The following is a 19003-nucleotide window of genomic DNA, read 5'->3' on the forward strand; positions in this document are numbered from 1 at the left end:
CAATGGGCAGCTATACAACTGTGTTCTAATTATGCAAGCAAAATGATATACAAGATTGTTACAACAAAATCAAATTCACTAAAGAGCACTTTAGTGGTAATAACAATTTCTTAGGCTTTATTGTTACAACGTTAACATTTAATAATATAGGGTTAAATCCAACATCGTGCAAGTGAACTTCCACTCGCACAAGGAGACTTTCGCTTACTGTCCTTCCCACGCAGCGCCTTCCCCTCCTCTGCAGTAGATTGGGGGGGGGGACTGCAGGGGGAGGTAAAATCCATTGTACCAGAGGTTTCCTGATGCAGACTGCCAGCATCAGATATGACCCATAAAATACTATTATGAAATAAGAAATGTAATAGCCATTAAGTACAATTTACCCTGGGGAAAGAATCAGTATCCACACTGGAAAATTCCACATAGTCCAGTGCCAAAAAGAATGCCTAAGTCAACTTTTTAAAAAACATGTCACTGTCCTGTTGACATTCACCAATAAAATAAAGAGATTTGGGCTAAGACAGGCTTTTGAATACAGAATAGATAGCACTGTGCCACTGCAAACCTATACAAGATTGCATATGTGGATATACCTAATAAGTATACAAAGCCCCTGGTCTGCTTCTATTAATACCTGCCTAAAAGACATCATCCCTTTCATGGATCACTGCCTTGTTGTGGCGAAGGGGCTTGCGTAACTCAGTGAAGCCATAAGCTATGCTGTGCAGGGCCACCCAAGACAGACAAGTCATGATGGAGAGTTCTGACAAAATGTGGTCCACTGGAGAAGGAAATGGCAACCCACTCCAGTATTCTTGCCAAGAAAACCCCATGGAACGTATCACAAGGCTAAAAGAGATGACGCCGGAAGATGAGCCCCTCAGGTCGGAAGGTGTCCAATATACTACTGGGGAAGAGCAGAGGGCATTTCCAAGTAGCGCCAGAAAACGTGAAGTGGCGGGGCCAAAGCCAAAAGGACACTCAGCTGTGGATGTGTCTGATGGTGAAAAGAAAGTCCGATGCTTTAAAGAACAATATTGTTTAGGAACCTGGAATGTAAGATCAATGAATCAAGGTAAACTGGAGGTGGTCAAACATGAGATGGCAAGATTGAACATCGACATCTTGGGAATCAGTGAACTAAAATGGACAAGTGTGGGCGAATTTAATTCAGGTGACCATTATATCTACTACTGTGGGCAAAAATCCCTTAGAAGAAATGGAGTAGCGTTCATAGTCAACAAAAGGGTGGGAAAAGCAGTACTGGGGTACAATCTCAAAAACGATAGAATGGTCTCAGTATGAATCCAACGAATGCCCCAGCCACTGAGGCCAAAGAAGCTGAGGTTGATTGGTTCTATGAAGACCTACAACACCTTCTGGAACTAACACCAAAAAAAGATGTCCTCTTCATCATAGGGGATTGGAATGCTAAAGTAGGAAGTCAAGAAATCACCTCTTGAACATTGTTCAGGAGGCAGCAACTCAATCCATCCCAAAGAAAAAGAAATGCCAGAAAGCAAAGTGGCTGTCTCAGGAGGCTTTACATGTAGCTGAGGAAAGAAGGGAAGCGAAAAGCAAGGGAGAACGGGGAAGATATACCCAACTGAACGCAGATTTCCAGAGAATAGCAAGGAGAGACAAGAAGGCCTTCTTAAATGAACAATGCAAAGAAATGGAGGAAAACAACAGAATGGGAAAGACTAGAAATCTCTTCAAGAAAACTGGAGATCTCAAGGGAATGTTTTGTGCAAAGACGGGCATGATAAAGGACAAAGAAGGCAGGGACCTAACAGAAGCAGATGAGATTAAGAAGTGGTGGAAAGAATACACAGACGAACTATACAGGAAAGATCTTAATGTCCCTGATAGCCATGATAGTGCAGTCACTGAACTTGAGCCGGACATTCTAGAGAGCGAAGTCAAGTGGGCCTTAGGAAGCATTACTAACAACAAAGCTAGCGGAGATGACAGTATTTCAGCTGAGCTATTTAAGATCCTAAAAGATGATGCTGTTAAAGTGCTGCACTCAATATGCCAGCAAATTTGGAACACTCAACAGTGGCCACAAGACTGGAAAAGGTCAGTTTACATTCCAATTCCAAAGAAGGGCAATGCCCAAGAGTGCTCAAACTACTGTACAATTGCACTCAGTTCACATGCCAGCAAAGTTATGCTCAAAATTCTACAAGCTAGGCTTCAGCAGTATGTGAACCGAGAACTACCGGAAGTACAAGCGGGGTTTCAAAGAGGTAGAGGAACTAGAGATCAAATCGCCAACGTTCGCTGGATCATGGAGAAAGCAAGAGAATTCCAGAAAAACGTCTATTTCTGCTTCATTGACTAAGCTAAAGCCTTGGATTGTGTGGATCACAACAAACTGTGGCAAATTCTTATAGAGATGGGAGTACCAGACCACCTTACCTGTCTCCTGAGAAACCTGTACGACGGTCAAGAAGCAACAGTAAGAAACAGACATTTTTTGAACCGATTTGTTCCAAATTGGGAAAGGAGTACGACAAGGCTGCATGTTGTCGCCCTGCTTATTTAACTTATATGCAGAGTACATCATGAGAAACGCCAGGTTGGATGAATCACAGGTCGGAATTAAGATTGCCAGGAGAATTATCAACAACCTCAGATACGCAGATGATACCACCCTAATGGCAGAAAGCGAAGAGGATCTAAAGAGCCTCTTGTTGTGGGTGAAAGTGGAGAGTACAAAAGCTGGTTTGAAACCCAGCATTAAAAAAACGAAGATCATGGCATCTGTCCCCATCACTTCCTGGCATATAGAAGGGGAAGAAATGGCAGCAGTGACAGATTTTATTTTCTTGGGCTCCAAGATCACCGCAGACAGTGACTGTAGCCATGAAATTAAAAGACGCTTGCTCCTCGGGAGGAAAACTATGGCAAACCTAGACAGCATAGTAAGAAGCAGAGACATCACCTTGCCAACAAAGGTTCGTATAATAAAAGCTATGGTTTTCCCAGTAGTAATGTATGGCTGTGAGAGCTGGACTATAAGGAAGGCTGAGCGCCGAAGAATGGATGCTTTCGAACTGTGGTGCTGGAGAAGACTCTTATGAGTCCCCTGGACTGCAAGGAGGTCAAATCAGTCCATCCGAAAGGAAATCAACCCTGACTGCTCATCGGAAGGACAGATACTGAAGCTGAAGCTCAAATATTTTGGCCACCTAATGCGAAGAGAAAACTCCCTGGAAAAGACTCTGATGCTGGGAAAGATTGAAGGCAAAAGGAGAAGGGGACGGCAGAAGATGAGATGGCTAGATAGCATCACTGGTGCAATGAATAGGAACTTGAGCACGTTCCGGGAGAGAGCAGAGGACAGGAAGGCCTGGCGTGCTATGGTCCATGGGGTCACGAAGAGTAGGATACGACTGAACGACTGAACAACAACAAAAGACATCATGTGATGATTAGCAGCACTCACAAGGGCAAGGAAAAGGACACACGCTCAACTGATAGAGCTGCACTTCCAACTTACTTTGTTCCAACTTTACGCTAAGGCATCAGTGCTAGGCACAATGCTGTTTTGGTTGCTTATAATAGAATTGGGATGGTGGTTTTGTTTTTAAGTAGTTGAGACAGTTTTACCCCTCCACCCCCACCTATCCATGTTTCTGCCTTCCAACAATCTATTCTGAGAGCAACAGAAGGTACAGCCATGAGGCTCTGTGTGAACCCTGATGCTGGAAATACTGAGTTGTTTTCAATTGGTCCCACCACTCTCCCTCCACTGAATGAAGGTATCCAAACCAGTACAGGCTTCCACAAGCAGAACAGGGAGAGGCGAATTTTGGCAATTCCTCCCCTGCCCGCACTCTCCAAAATTTACAGCAGAGGGTTGAGGAGCCCTATAGAACAGTGTGGGAGGTGGTGCGAAGGGTTGCAGGAGGAGGAGGAAATAGCTGGAAGTCATTTCCTACCCCGATCTACTGATGGAACTCTTTGCTGGATCCAAGAGCCTCCCATCATTAAAGGGACACTAACTGGAAACAACCCAATGTTGTGACGAAGAAATACATACAGCCTCACCTGTTTTTATGATGGATGTTGGCTCTCCTCCACCCAGGCTTGCACGACTGATGGATGGGCTGCTGATGTCTGTCCAATAAACCATCTTCTCCAAGCAGTCATAAGCGACTCCAATAACAACTTTATCCTGCAAGTTAGAGAGACTATTACAAGTCTCAAAACATATCACGTTCCTAATGCTAGAAGAAATGGTCAAGCATTAGATTGGCTAAAACAACCTAGATTATCTTTAGAGAAAGAGTGAATGTTAAAAGGCTAGTAGGAAAATGAACCAATATAAGTGGCAACAGTAAAGTAGAAGGTGAGAGCTGGGAGCAAAAGCAAACATCATCTCAGCAGATGGGAAAGGGGCAGCTTTTCACCTAAAGCTTCAGGACCTCCTTCAGTCTATGCTGAAAATAACCTGAAGAAATAGCACAGGAAGACTGGTCCATCTAATAATTAGTGCAGGAGTGGGGAACATATGGCCCTCCAGATGCTGCTGGATTACAATTCCCATCAGCCTCACCCAGCATGACCAATGGTCAGACATAATGGGAGTCAACAGCTGATTGGCCACTGTGTGAACAGAATGCTGGACTAGATAGACCCTTGGTCTGATCTAGCATGGCTCTTCTTATGTTCTTATGAGTTGTAGTCAACATCTTCTGGTTCCCCTTCCCTGAATTAGTAGATTGGAACCAACAGTACCCTTCCACTCATGGAAGGGCTCTTTTACACTTCACACTAGTGCAGTGTGTGTGAAATGGGAAATCAAATCCAAAGATGTTGTAGTGCTTATTCCATAGCTTGTGCAACCAGAAGCAGAACTAGTACAGAATTTGCCTATTATACCCCTGCGTTTACAGAACAGCATTAGTGGCTATTTTTCTTCCATTCAGTTCTTTGGATCCAATCCTATAGTTTGGATCCAAAGTGATATTTTTCACCTAACATAATATTTTAAAAAATCGTAATTTCTTCAGCACTATGGGAAGGCTCTGATTCAGTAGCAGAGCACATGTTTGCACGCAGAAGCCCTAGGGTCGATCTTTGCCTTCTCCAGTTAAAAAGGATCCTGGGTGCTAGGACGGCGAAAGACCTCAGCCTGAGATCTTACACAACTGCTGCCAACCAGAATAGATAACAGGGCTAGATGGGCAATGGTTTGACTCCATACTGTACAGTTTCAAATGTTCATAAGCACCTAACTCTCACTATAAGTGGTGACTGACAGATTAGGCTTTTGGAAAATCCATATTTGTTATACAAAATCATGTGAATTCTGACATTTACATATTTTCTTGAGATTCCTCCCCACCCAATTTTATTGCCTTCATACTTCCCTTTTCTTGTCGCTTGTTACACCTTTACACATTCAGACAACATTACAATCCATTATATTTCTTTGCACCTTCCAGCTACTCTCTTATATTCTCATGCCTATTTTTCATTATAGTTTGTGGAAAAGATGCCCACAAATGTTAACTAGAACCTGTAAATTACAGTGCTAAAAATGAGAAGGGAAAAGCACAATTCATACTGAATGTATAATGTACAATTGTCACTATAAGTTAAACAAAGTGGAAAGCCAATAGACATCAAGGCATCAGTAAAGGAAGACATCTAATAAGAATCAAAAGGTGTAACAAGATGAAGAGTATGAGGGACCATTACATAGCAAGACACTTAATTTAACTACAAGAGAAGATGAGAGCGTCAAAAAATGACTTACTTGTTCACTGAGGCCAGACACAGAGAAGGAGCTAGAAAAGAAACACATAGAAGACTATAGGAGACTGACCAGAGTACAGGAACTTATCAAGACAGATTATAAAATTTACAGCAGGAGGAGAGAGCATCAAGAAGAGGAAGATAAAGAGGGAGCCCAGTGGAGGATGTTTAAAAGCTGCATAAAGTTTTATAACCAGCTAGTATGACCAGTTAAAATTCAAGAGTCCCAAACATTGTTTAAAACACTGGAAAGTTTATAGGTGATTTTGACTTGCTAAGGAAGCCAATAAAATTAGCTCTATATACACTGCAAGTTTGTTTATAATAGCTTTGAGAGGCTATCCCAGAAGCAAGACTTGTAGAAATACTGTGCAACAGGGGCATACTTTTCTTTGCGTGTGTTTCCCCCTGCTTAACTTACAAATAAAGATATAACCCGAACTTCAGGATTTCAAGCCCTCTTTTTTTCTTAGTAATCATAACTCTATCTTTATTTCAGGGACAAAAAAATGTTTAAGAAGTTAGGTTAAGTTTAAAAATTAGATGTGTAATTGCTCCTGATACTGGATTTGAATTTTATTTTTTCACAGTAACTGCACAGATTAAAAACCTCTGTTTTCACTAGTGCAAACAGTCACATCATGTTCAAGGTGTACTTACTGGAACATACAGCAAAGCTTTTGCATCCGATTTCTTCATATCATTCCCCTCTAGAGGGACATGGTCAATCTTTCCACTCTGAGCAATGAGTAAGTGTGTTCCTGGAGGCAGAGGAATTGTATCTGGTTTTACGGAGGGTCCAACTACAACAGGCGGAGCAACTGTCCCCAGACCTTATTGATAGAAAACACATGCCGTCAGATTACGCAAACACAGTAAGGCTAAACTGCATCTGCAAGACAAGATTACTCTACTGGATACAATCCAGCCAAGGTTTAGCAGATTTAAGTACTGCAGATTACAACAGGAAAGAGTAAACCATATGCTTACGATTGCAGCAGCCCTATGCACCCGTACTAGGGAGTATTCTCCTTTGACCTCAGGGGCCTTTTTCCAAGTAAACGTGCATAGGTTTGCACTGCATTTAAATTAATGAGGTTTAAAAGTGCAGAACTTTACTTGGATCTTGCCATTATAGGTATATATAAAAAAGAATGGTAGAATGAACTGTTCATTGCCCTTTATGGGGAGGGGCCGTGGCTCAGTGGTAGAGCACCCCCTTTGCATGCAAAAGGTCCTGGGTTCAGTCCCTGGCATCTCCAGGTAGGGCAGGAAAAACTCCTGCCTGAAACCCTGGAGAGCCATTGCTGCTAGTCAGTGTCGACAATACTGGGCTAGATGGACCAAGGGTCTGACTCAGTATAAGGCAGCTTCCCATGTCCATGGACCACGGGCCCAAGCATTTGCCCCACCATGCTGGGCACTGACATTGGGAGTTTTTCCAGCCCTACCTGGAGATGGCAGGGATTGAACCTGGGACCTTCTGCTTGAAAAGCATGTGCTCTACCACTAAGCTACAGCCCCTCCCAGTGCAGCCCACCCCAGTCAACATCTGGTGGCTGCATTGCAGATCAGGTGTAGTTTCTGAGTACTCTCCAAAGGCACTTCCATATAGGGCATATTACAGGAATAGCACAGGATTGCCACTTGCATGGAGAAGACAAATATAGCCCCTTCATATAGGCAAACCCATGGCTGGCAGGTTTTGTGGGTGTGCGGCCAGAGCACATAGCAGTGATGGTGGTGGCGATGGGAGGCCAGCCAACCCTGCAACTCCCTCATTCACTCAAACTGTGTCTGAAGGGTGTGAGCTAACCCTTCATGGCTGATGATATTGAAAGCCACTGAGAGATCCAGGAAAACCAACACGGATACATTCCCCTGTCCAAATCCCAACTCAAGTAATCAACTATGTAGTTATTTAATTTATTAAGCATCTCCGCACTCTTTTTTTCTAGGCATTGTACAATTCAAAACAAAATAATACCATAAAATACAAATAAAATCCTAATAAAAACAATCAACACTATGAATGAACAAACATGCCAACACAGCATATAATATAATACAAATACAAAAACTAAAATGACCATTAGTTAGAATCACATCACAGGGATGAAAATAATATATCTTAACCATTAAAAATACCAAAATACATTACAACTCTGGAAGAACGGAAATGTTGTAGCCTGGTGGTGAAAAGATAGCAATGTGGAGACAGCCGAGCTTCCCTTGGGAGAGCATTCCAGAGCTGGGGGGGGGGGGCACAGATAAAGCCATCTCTCTCATTGCTTTGCTGCAAGCCTTAGAATGAGGGGGAGCTTGAAGAAGGGTTTCTATGGATAACCTTACAACATGGTTAGGTACATATGGGAGGAGGCATTCTATAAAGTACCAAGGAACTAAGCCATGTAGAAGTGTATAGGTCAAAACTATCACTTTTAATTAGGCCTGGAAGCAAAGTGGGAGCCAGTGAAGGCAAGAGAGGAACAGTGTAATAGGATCATAATGTCTGGTCCCAGTTAGAACTCTCACAGCTATATCTGGCACTAGTTGAAGTTTCCAGACCTTCTTCAAAGACAGTCTCACATACAATTCTTTACAGTAATCAAAAGGGGAGGTTACCAGGCATGAATCACTTTAGCTAGGCTATCCACCTCCAGTAAAGGTCATAGCTGAGATACCATGCCAGTGATAGATCTAAGAGCACCCCCAAGCTACACAAGCTGATGACCTTTCAGGGGGAGTGCAACCCACTCTTGAATCCACTCGTGAACCCACTCTTGAATGAAGAGGTTGAATCCCTCTCAACTGGTCTGAGGAACCACACACTGGCAGTGCCTCCATTTTGTCTGGACTGAGCTTCAGTTTGTTAGCTCTCATCCAGTCCATTGCCATGACCAAGCACAGTCCATGACCTCCACAGCCTCATCTGGCTCTGAAGGAAAAGAAGAGATGTGTGTCATCTGCATACTGATGGCAATGCACTACAAACCCCTGAATGACTTTGACTAGGGTGACTAAGGCAGTGTGTTCCACAACTGGTTTGGAAGCCAGACTGAAAACCATCTAGAAAATATGTTTCATCCAAAAACCCATTGCTGGCAGTCCTTACATAGTAGACTTTTTAATAGTGGAATAAAACCATGGCTAATTTAAATCCTGTTAGTTGTATAAATATTCCTTCCACTTAGGAATATCACCACCTGTGGTATGCAAACGACTGCCAATAGCTTAGGCTTGTAAATAGGTTCTTGCCTGCTTGGTTTGGTGTGTAAGAACAGGCTCTGAGCAAGCAGGCTAGTTGCTTCCTTCCGCCCTTCTTTTAGATTAGTCACTTTTTAGTGACTAACCAAGCTGGTAAGAATTTTAGTGGTAATTTATTTATAAAGTAAATAATCTATTTACAGTAATTTATTTACAAAGCTATAATAGCTACTGTTGTGCTTGGTCACGTCAACATTTTGAACATGGCGTAATAACATGGACAGCATATCTACCTAAGTGCATATGAAATCATGGAATAGGGCTGTACAAGAGGAGCACACCCGTGATCTAGGTGCACAATAAACAAGAATCTAAACGAGGAATTTTTTTTTGCAATAACTTAATGCCTTCGGAGCCACTTACATGGAGGTTGGATTCCTGGGCCACTTCTGGTACCATCAATCTCATTACCATCTCTGTCTACACACCAGCAATATCCAGTGCTGGCATGGCATTGGGTTGGCAAATAATTCCCATAGACATCACATTCAGGTATAAATTGGCTAACTGGCCTGGGTCCTCTTGGACCAAAAGCCAACATTTGTTCTCGTTCATGCTGACATTTTGTCTTCTCTTGTTCCGTGAATAAAAGACAAGATAAAAAAGAAAAAAAGAGTTGCAAATGTCTCTTTCATTTCATTTCTACGGTATTTTACTTACATGATCCCACTGCAGCACATGCTAAGCAATATATGCTAGCCAAATTTGCTTCCCATGAGTTCAGCAAGATGGATTGGAACTCATACAGATTGCATCAAAAATGGCCACTATTTTGGAGTGAGCCAAGTGCAGGAAGATAAACTCCTTTCCTTACTTGTATGTGCTGGGAAGCAGCAGTGGAGATTAGAGGGTTCTCACTCACCCCTGTACAAGCACTGCAGATACCCAGAAACATTATATAACACAGCATTTTGGATAACTGAGAGTCAGACAATTGAAACTCAGCTGCTCATGCTGCTCCCCTGCAACAAACAGGGACTCTAACACACCATTCTAAATGGGCAGCCAACCTACACCAGCACAGCATACATTCTATGTCTTCCTGCATCTCATTCTAAAGGCTGTTGCATTTGTGATGACATCTGAAATATGATTTACTATCAACGGTCTGGCCAAAATGAGGTTAGGAGTGGGACAGTGGAGTCATGTGTGATCCTCTATAGGAAGTTACAACAAGCACTGGGTTAGCCCAAGAGCCTCTGTAAGCTGACAGAGCTGTGGTAAGGGCTCCTATGCTATGCTCTGTCTACCAGTGCAGCTTCTTAGATTACTGCAGGTCTTGTGGACTTGAGAAGGCCCAACATCCTTCTTGGATATTCAGCACTAGATGAAAGGCTGCCAGAAACCAAAACATCAGTGGATTCATCTTATAAGCCTATGGAAATAATAATAGTAATAATAATCCTACTGTTTAGGCAAGCTATATTGTATTGCCTAAGGTTGTAGTAAATGCTTTAAATAAACAGAGGGACAGGAGGCATATTAGAACCACTACGCAGATGCCACTTTTACATTGTTCCATATTGCAGCTATTGTCACATGGTAAGCAGTTTCAGTGCAGTAGCTCATGTTGCAGAGAGGGTAACTTTCTCCATGCTACTACAGGATCTTACTGGTATTGCTATTATTTTGTCATGTCATGGAAATAATTGCTGAGTTCATGCTTAAGGGCGCAATCCTATGGCTGCTAGTCAGTGGCTAGATGGCCATAGGATAGGTCAGTTCCCTGAGAACCAACCTCCATCCCTTCCCGCACTGCCTCATAGGCAGCGCAGATCGGCTCCGTGCTCCGCGCTCGTAAGAGCAGCATGGAGCAGTGAAAACAGGGCACCTCTGGGGGTGGGGCAGACAGAAGTGCCTTTCCAATGCTTCCTATGCATCATCTGGTGCCCGCCCTCACTCCACCTTCCCGCGGCTAGACAGCTGGAATCAGTTGTCTAGCCGTGAATGCAAGGTGGCTGAACCACGGAGGGGAAGATCCCCTCCATGCTGCTCCTCCCTGTATTGGAAAGGCGGTCGCCTCTGGGTTCAGTGGCGGCCGCCTATCCCGATAGGATTGCACCCTAAATTGCCACCATGTGGTGACAGCCACCACATGGAATTGTTTAAAACCATGGCCTACACACAACGGCTATGAGTTGCACAGCCATTTTTTCAGTGAACTGATAGTTAAGGGTACCAAAAGAAGTCATATAAGCTTTTTAAGTGATGCTCCTAGGTAGCTTCAAAGAACACCAGATTAACACATCACCATTAGGATGCTGCTGTTGTTAATCCATTCAGTTTTGTTTCTGTCATTATGCACAACAACCATGATACAGGCTTTTGCCACCAATGCATTTCCTATGTGAACTGGACTACACATATTAATAATTGCGATGAATGACTTTTCATGGTGATAGTCCCTAGCCAGAGAGTCTAGGTTTGTTTCTGTTTGGTAAACACAGCCTATGGGAGATGAAGGGTTGACAAGGTTTGGACATCTGTTTCTTTTTGAACTGAAACAATGGAGCGTGAGGGAATAATGAAGTACAGACATTCTTAATAGCTGCTGGAATGCCACTGCTTACATCAGTAACTCTTTTGCTACCAAGCTGGCTATGTGTTGAATATATGTCAAATTCCAGGCATTTTCTACAAGCTTCCAGAAACTGATTTAGTATGTAAAAATAATTACAGCATTTGCAGAATGAAATACTCTAGTTGACATTTAGAGATTCTTAAAGCAGCATTTAAAATACTTGAGCTGACTAAAATAAATTGCTACATTCTGTAGGTCCACAATAGCTGCAATGACTTTTACAACTGTAGCCAAAACAATATTATAAGCAAAGCAGGGTTGGATGGTTCTTCCTGTTGCTGGAAGAACCACCATATTCTACCCTTCAACTACAAGATTAATTTGGGTAGTGAGGTGCTTTTTGGAGTATCAGTGATAATATATGTTCTACAGAAAGCAAACATACTTTCTGTTATGTTATAATGTTATAACAAACCTGGATGGTCCTCATTCCTCTGACGTGCCCCCAGAAAGGGTGAAAATGTACACCAGCCCTTGAGCATACTTATTTCCCCTTGCATTAGTGCCAATGGAAGGCGGGGTGTGTGTGTGTGTGTGTTAAAAAGTCAAACAGGAAAATGCAACGTGGAAAATCTGCCCCCACCACCAACTTCCACCTTGTCTGCCACAAGCAGATGTGTGTGTCTGTTTTAAAGAATGGTCATATTAGTGTTACAGAGCACTAAATGGGTCTAATTTAGCTTGTTCTGAAGCTAAATTTGACCCTTTCAACACTCCATAGCACTAACATTTTTTTCTGGGGGGCCCTAGGACTGCCCCCATGAGGGGGGGGAGCAGTCAGGTGGGCATAAATTGCTTCTGGAGCCTCTGAAGATGCCCACCCCTGATTTAAATGGAATCCCACTTAAGCTGTCTACAAACAGTGTATCTTTGCTGGAATTTTTAAAAAGTAATACTGTTTACCTCCTGGCACACACTGGAAACCATCCCCACGATAACTTGCCTTGCACTGGCAGCTGAATGACCCTGGTGTGTTATAGCAGAAAGCATCTGGATGACAGTGGTTCAGCTGACATTCATCTACATCTGTAAAACAAAAAGGATCAAAGTAAGTAACTTCTTATAGTAGATACATCACTTCTAGGGGAAAATATGCATGCAGGGACATCCTTAGGTCCTCTGCACAAGGATCTAGGTCTGCATCCTTTTTCTTTTCATTAGCAGCCATGGGACAAGTGCCTCATCCAGCCAATATCTGGGCCAGCCATGACCATATACACTGGTCAAAGTTCACTGGTGCAACAAGAGTAAGTGTCTATCGAGTTACCACTGAAATAATTGTTGTTTGGGTTTCATGAACAACAACTATTTATACATGAAGAGATGGTGGGTTTGCCAAATGGTTCCAATGTACCAAGTCATAGCCAGCCAACCAGCCAAATGGTCAGTTAAAGTGATTTGGAGGAGCGGAGAGAAATATGTACAAGACCTGGCAAACCAAGTGCTAAACTAGAATAAAGGAACCTTCCAGCTCCATGCCAGATATATTGCCAGGAGACAGGATCAAATGTGACACACGTAGCCTGAAAAAACTATTAACGCCATCCTATCAAAACAAGGTTTCACACTGGTGATGCCAATGTTTCCAATAATTCCTTTAGGATATTTGCAATCAGATGTCCTTTACAAATGCTACACTGAAATAAACTGTTGATAAGGACATGAAAATGCTGAAAATCGCAGGTGCATCTTGTGAACATCTGGAAAGGTGGATATCTGCAGTATTCATTGGTTTATTTCTACCTTTTTGGACATTTACAAGATACATTTCAGATTAATACCATTACCAAATAAGTTTCAGTCACAATATTTGTGACATTTACTCTTAAATACTAGTTGGAAAAGAGGCTTTTAAAAGAGATACAATATGGAGGATATGCGTGGTGGTGGGGGAAGCTTTTCTTTGGCAGCTTCCTCCTAAAAAGTTCTGCTTTCTTCTGGTTTTAGACTAGCAACTCAGAATTGTTACAGTAAGAGGAATCCAAAAAATAATTAAGGATCAGATAACCAAATTGCACAAAAACCTCTGAAGACAAGATGGAATGTGGAGTCAATGGTGCTACTCACCCACACAGGAACGTCCATCTCCAGAGAAGCCTGGTAGACATGCGCAGATGTAAGAAGATCCACCAGAGTATATGCAGCGGGCCCGTTGAGGGATATCACAAGTGTGTGTGCCTGTCACACAATGATTGACCTCACGTTCAACAGCTAGACACACATGTACAAAGAAGAACATGTTTCATATTTTTTAACAGAGGAAATGCAGAGGAAACAAAACTAAATGTTGAAAGGATCAACCAGAATCTTTGGTAGATTGTTTACTGACATTATGCTATGTATATTTAAAAGTATATGCCTCAGCACACTTTTTCAGAGCAGTTACTGTGTTTCCTTGAATGTGCACAAATCTCATAGAATCATACATAGAAAAGTAGGGTTGGAAGGGGCCTACAAGGCCATCGAGTCCAACCCCCTGCTCAATGCAGGAATCTAAGTCAGAGCAACCCCGACAGATGGCTGTCCAGCCTCATCTTGAATGCCTCCAGTCTGGGAGAGCCCACTACCTCCCTAGGAAATTGGTTCCATTGTCATATTGCTCTAACAGTCAGGAAGTTTTTCCTGATGTTCAGCTGGAATCTGGCTTCCTGTAACTTGAGCCCATTATTCCGTGTCCTGCATTCTGGGATGACCAAGAAGAGATGCTGGCCTTCTTCTCTGTGACAACCTTTCAAGTACTTGAACAGCACTATCATATCTCCCCTCAGTCTTCTCTTCTCAAGGCTAAACATGCCCAGTTCTTTCAGTCTCTCTTCATAGGGCTTTGTTTCCAGTCCCCTGATCATCTTTGTTGCCCTCCTCTAAACCCTCTCCAGCTTGTCTGCATCCTTCTTAAAGTGCCATGCCCAGAACTGGACACAGTACTCCAGATGAGGCCTAACCAGTGCTGAGTAGAGGGGAACTAGTACTTCCCGGGATTTGAAGGCTATGCTTCTATTAATGCAGCCCAACATAGCATTTGCTTTTTTTGCAGCCATATCACATTGTTGGCTCATATTTAGCCTGCGATCTACAACAATTCCAAGATCCTTCTCACTTGTAGTGTTGTTGAGCCACGTATCCCCCATCTTGTAACTGTGCATTTGGTTTCTTTTTCCTAGGTGCAGAACTTGGCATTTATCCCTATTAAATGTCATTCTGTTATTTTCTGCCCAGTGCTCCGATCTATCAAGATCACTTTAAATTCTGTTTCTGTCTTCCAAGATATTAGCTATCCCGCCCAATTTGGTGTCATCTGCAAATTGGATCAGCATTCCCTGCACCTCCTCCTCCAAGTCATTCATAAAAATGTTGAAGAGCACTGGGCCCAGGACTGAGCCCTGCGGTACCCCGCTTGTTACCTCCCCCCAGTTTGAGAAGATCCCATTGATAAGTACTCTTTGAGTCCGATTCTGTAGCCAACTGTGGATCCACTGGATCGTTGTTTCATTTAGCCCACTTTGAGCTAGTTTGCTCATCAGAATATCATGGGGCACTTTGTCAAAAGCTTTGCTGAAACTGAGGTATATTATGTCTGCAGCATTCCCACAATCCACAAAGGAGGTTACTTGATCAAAAAAATGAGATCAGATTAGTCTGGCAGGACTTGTTCTTGACAAATCCATGTTGGCTTCGAGTAATCACTGCATTGTTTTCAAGGTGCTTACAGATGGATTGCTTTATCATCTGCTCCAGAATTTTCCCAGGGATCAATGTCAGACTGACCGGTCTGTAGTTCCAGTTTCCTCCTTTTTACCCTTTTTGAAGATAAGGACAACATTAGCCCTCTTCCAATCATCTGGCACTTCACCCATCCTCCATGATTGCTCAAAGATAATAGGCAGCGGTTCTGAGAGTTCTTCTGCCAGTTCCTTTATTACTCTAGGATGCAGTTCCTCTGGCCCTGGGACTTTGAACTCATTCAAAGTAATTAGGTGTTCCTTGACCATATGCCTATTGATCTCAAGCTGCAATCCTGCCCCTTCAGCCTGTACTTTGCCTTTGCCAGGGGGGTCATAGACCCTCCTTTGGGAGAAGACTGAGCCAAAGTAGGAACTGAGCACCTCTGCCTTTTCTTTGTCATCTGTTATCATTTTGCCATCCTTATTTAATAGCTGAACCACCATTTCTTTCCTTTGTCTTTTACTATGTACGTAGCTGAAGAAAGCTTTTTTGTTGCTTTTAGCATCCACAGCTCGTTCTCAGCTTTAGCCTTCCTGATGCCATCCCCGCAATTCTGTGCTACCTGCCTGTACCTGCCTTTGTTGCCTGACCTTCCTTCCACTTCCTATATGTGTACTTTTTTGTTTTCAGGTTATCTCTAAGCTTTTTGTGAAGCCAAATTGGCTTCTTCTGTTGTCTTCCACCTTTTCTTCTTGTTGGAATTGTTTGTAATTATGCCTTGAGAATTTCCTTTTTAAAAAACTCCCACCTATCTTGGACTCCTTTTCTCGTTAGAGTCTTGCCATGGGACCTCACTTATCATCATTCTGAGTTTATTAAAATCAGCTTTCCTAAAATCCAGGGTACGGGTTTGGCTACGCTCGGCTTTTGCTTCCTTTAGAACTATGAACTCTAGTATAACATGGTCGCTTTCCCCGAGAGTTCCTGTAACTGCTACTTTACCTCTGTTGGTTAGGATCAAGTCAAGGATACCCAATCCTCTAGTTCCTTCCTCTACTTTCTGTAGGAGGAAGTTATCTGCCATACAAGTCAGGAATTTCCTGGAGGGCCATGTTTTGCAAAATTTGTCTCCCAACAAATATCAGGGAAATTGAAGGCCCCCCATTACTACTACATCATGCTTCCTTGAAACATTGGCTATTTGCTTTTCAGAAGTTTCATCCTCGTCTTCTCCTTGATTGGGTGGCCGGTAGTAGACTCCGAACACCAAGTTCCTTTTATTCTTTGCGCCATTTATTTTAACCCAGATGCTCTCGATGGGGCTGCCAAGTTCATCCTCCTGTATTTCTGTGCAGAGATATGTATTTTTAACATATAGTGCAATCCCACCTCCCTTTCTGTTCTTCTTGACCAAGTGGTACAGGTCTCCTCCATTTACTTCCCAGCCCTTAAATTTGCACAAATATTCCTGACAGCTTTACAAAAAAACCCTTCAAGGGTGGCTGAAGGGGACGGAGCAAATGGTTGAAGGGGACAGAGCACACCAGCAGTACTGCTTCCCCCCAGTGAGGCCCCATTCACTCTGTACCATGCAGCAGCCTTCTTGGGATTTTAAAAACACTGTCAGGGAAATTTGCACACATCTGCTGAGGTGCAGTAACCACAGCAGTAACTGCTCAGATGAACAACCCACCATGGGAAATAACAATCCTACAAGAAAGCCATGAGTTCTCACCATGACTTGTTCACTAAAAATAAGCCACCTTGGGAAGACTGCACCAGGTACAGACAACACAACAACCCACCACGGTTGACTGTCATGTCGTGCAAACCCAGTCTAAGGGCCTGTTCACATATCATGCTGTGCCATGATAGATGACTAGCCAAGCAAGGTGGGCTGTTTTATGAACAACCCTCCCTGCACGGTTAGTGCACCTGCCAGACGACTGGGCAAACAAGGCACCATGTGTGGCTTGTTTGCCCCCTCATCCCCCCTCCCTCCCCCTCAGCCCTCCAGCCAGCATCCCAGGGACCTAAAGCAGACCCATCTTGTCTGCCAGCAGGTCTCCCTTTCTGGCTCTGATCACTATCTTGACCATGGTTGGAGCCCTTCTAAAAATTTTCCCCAGCACAAAGAAATTTTTTTCACAGGAGAATGCAAATTCTTCTTCACAGCCTTTTTTGGTTTCACCACATTCTCACCTTCTCTGTCTTCTACCAATTAAATCCCCTTCTCTTCTCTAAACCTTCTTAGCTTTCTCTACTTCTGTCTATTGGGTGTTGACCAGGTCACATCTGCATTCTGACCAGTTCACAGTCTATTGTTTGAACTAACAGGACAACAATACTTAATTATCTTCCTTATAATTTCTGTATTTAGCGGTGATGGTCAAGGATGAAAAGCATTCTGGAGTTTGGGCTAACTATTTGTCCCCCAAATTTTCAGAACAGCCTGTGGGACTTGAAATATGCTGGATGCTTTTGACTGAATTTTGACTGAAGTTTCACTTTGGGGGAAGGGGGTCCCTTTTTTGTGCCAGAGAAAACAACCCAGTTCAGCTTGGGAGGAGCTGTAGCTCAGTGGTAGAGCACATGCTTAAGATGCAGAAGGTCCCAGGTTTAATCCCAGGCATCTCCAGACAGGGCTGGAAAGACTCCCTGCCTGAAACCCTGGAGAGCTGCTGCCAGTCAGTGTTGACAATACTGGGCTAGATGGACCAATGGCCTGACTCAGCATAAGGCAGCTTCCTATGTGATTTTTTTTGCAGTTTTGGAATTATTTTTGGAATATGCATAAATATGCCCTGCTCTTTTAAATCTGTATTTTAAATCTCTGCATTGCCGCTAGGTTTTATTCTGGTTCTACTTTTATACTGTAGTTTTAAGCTTTCATATTTATATTGTTTCATGATGTATATTGTGGTTTTAATTGTTCTGAACGACCCAGAGAATTTCGGCTGTTGGGCAGTAGAGAAATGAAAGAAAAAAATAAAAATAAAATAAATATGATAACATGTAACTTTCTCAGAGAAAATCCCATCACATATTGCATAATTGCCACTTTAGCTGTGCATGGTAAAATAATGGAAAATAACTACTAAAGAGGGAGCAGAACCAAAACTGCTCTGATCTGATCCTATGATGGACATGACATCCTAAAACAATTTAGCTGACGTCATAGTCTGAGCAAGTAGCCTGAGCTTACGAGCCACATTACTTGAAAGCAGCTCAAGAGTGGATCATTTCCCTTTGCTATATAAAGATGTTGTGTGCGATTTTTAGATTTAGGAAATTTAATCCACTCCATAGGATTCAGAAGAAAAATAATCATACCAACAAAGAGAATTTCCTTTATGCAATTACTAGGGTACAATGACAACATTTAGAGGGAGACGAAAACCCTGGAGGCCTCTCACATACACCAGTTGAACTATCTGTTGCTAACACAGGGAATGATTTACTCCCTTATTAAAAACTAAACCACAGATGACCCAGGATTGTAATTTGGCAACAGACTATAGCAGTAACTCAGTAAGATATTAAAATGTTGGCAGATTAATGAGTTTTAAACAAACAGAGAATAATACCAAACTGAATAGTCGCCACTGGGTTTTGACATCTAGAATTTCAAATGACCCCCCAATATGTCAGAAATAAAAGTACTACCCATAACTAGTATTTCTGTAATATTTTATTAAAAGGGGGAGCATTTGAAGGTTG

The 19003-nt window shown here is 42.7% G+C and overlaps 1 protein-coding gene across 1 annotated transcript in view; it reads right to left on the minus strand.

Annotated features, from left to right (window-relative positions):
- Positions 1-19003, minus strand: part of NID1 (nidogen 1) — an 81174-nt gene that overhangs the window by 22287 nt on the left and 39884 nt on the right. The window contains exons 11-15 of the mRNA XM_084828188.1: positions 13688-13831; positions 12524-12646; positions 9403-9612; positions 6433-6605; positions 4060-4186 (exon numbers count right to left, since the gene is read on the minus strand). Of these exons, the coding sequence (XP_084684314.1) occupies positions 4060-4186; positions 6433-6605; positions 9403-9612; positions 12524-12646; positions 13688-13831 (777 nt within the window). The remainder of the gene's footprint in view (positions 1-4059; positions 4187-6432; positions 6606-9402; positions 9613-12523; positions 12647-13687; positions 13832-19003) is intronic.

This window comes from Heloderma suspectum, chromosome 1 (assembly GCF_057233095.1).
Source record: "Heloderma suspectum isolate Gila_16-S chromosome 1, 16-S_ref, whole genome shotgun sequence".
Taxonomy (NCBI): domain Eukaryota; kingdom Metazoa; phylum Chordata; class Lepidosauria; order Squamata; family Helodermatidae; genus Heloderma; species Heloderma suspectum.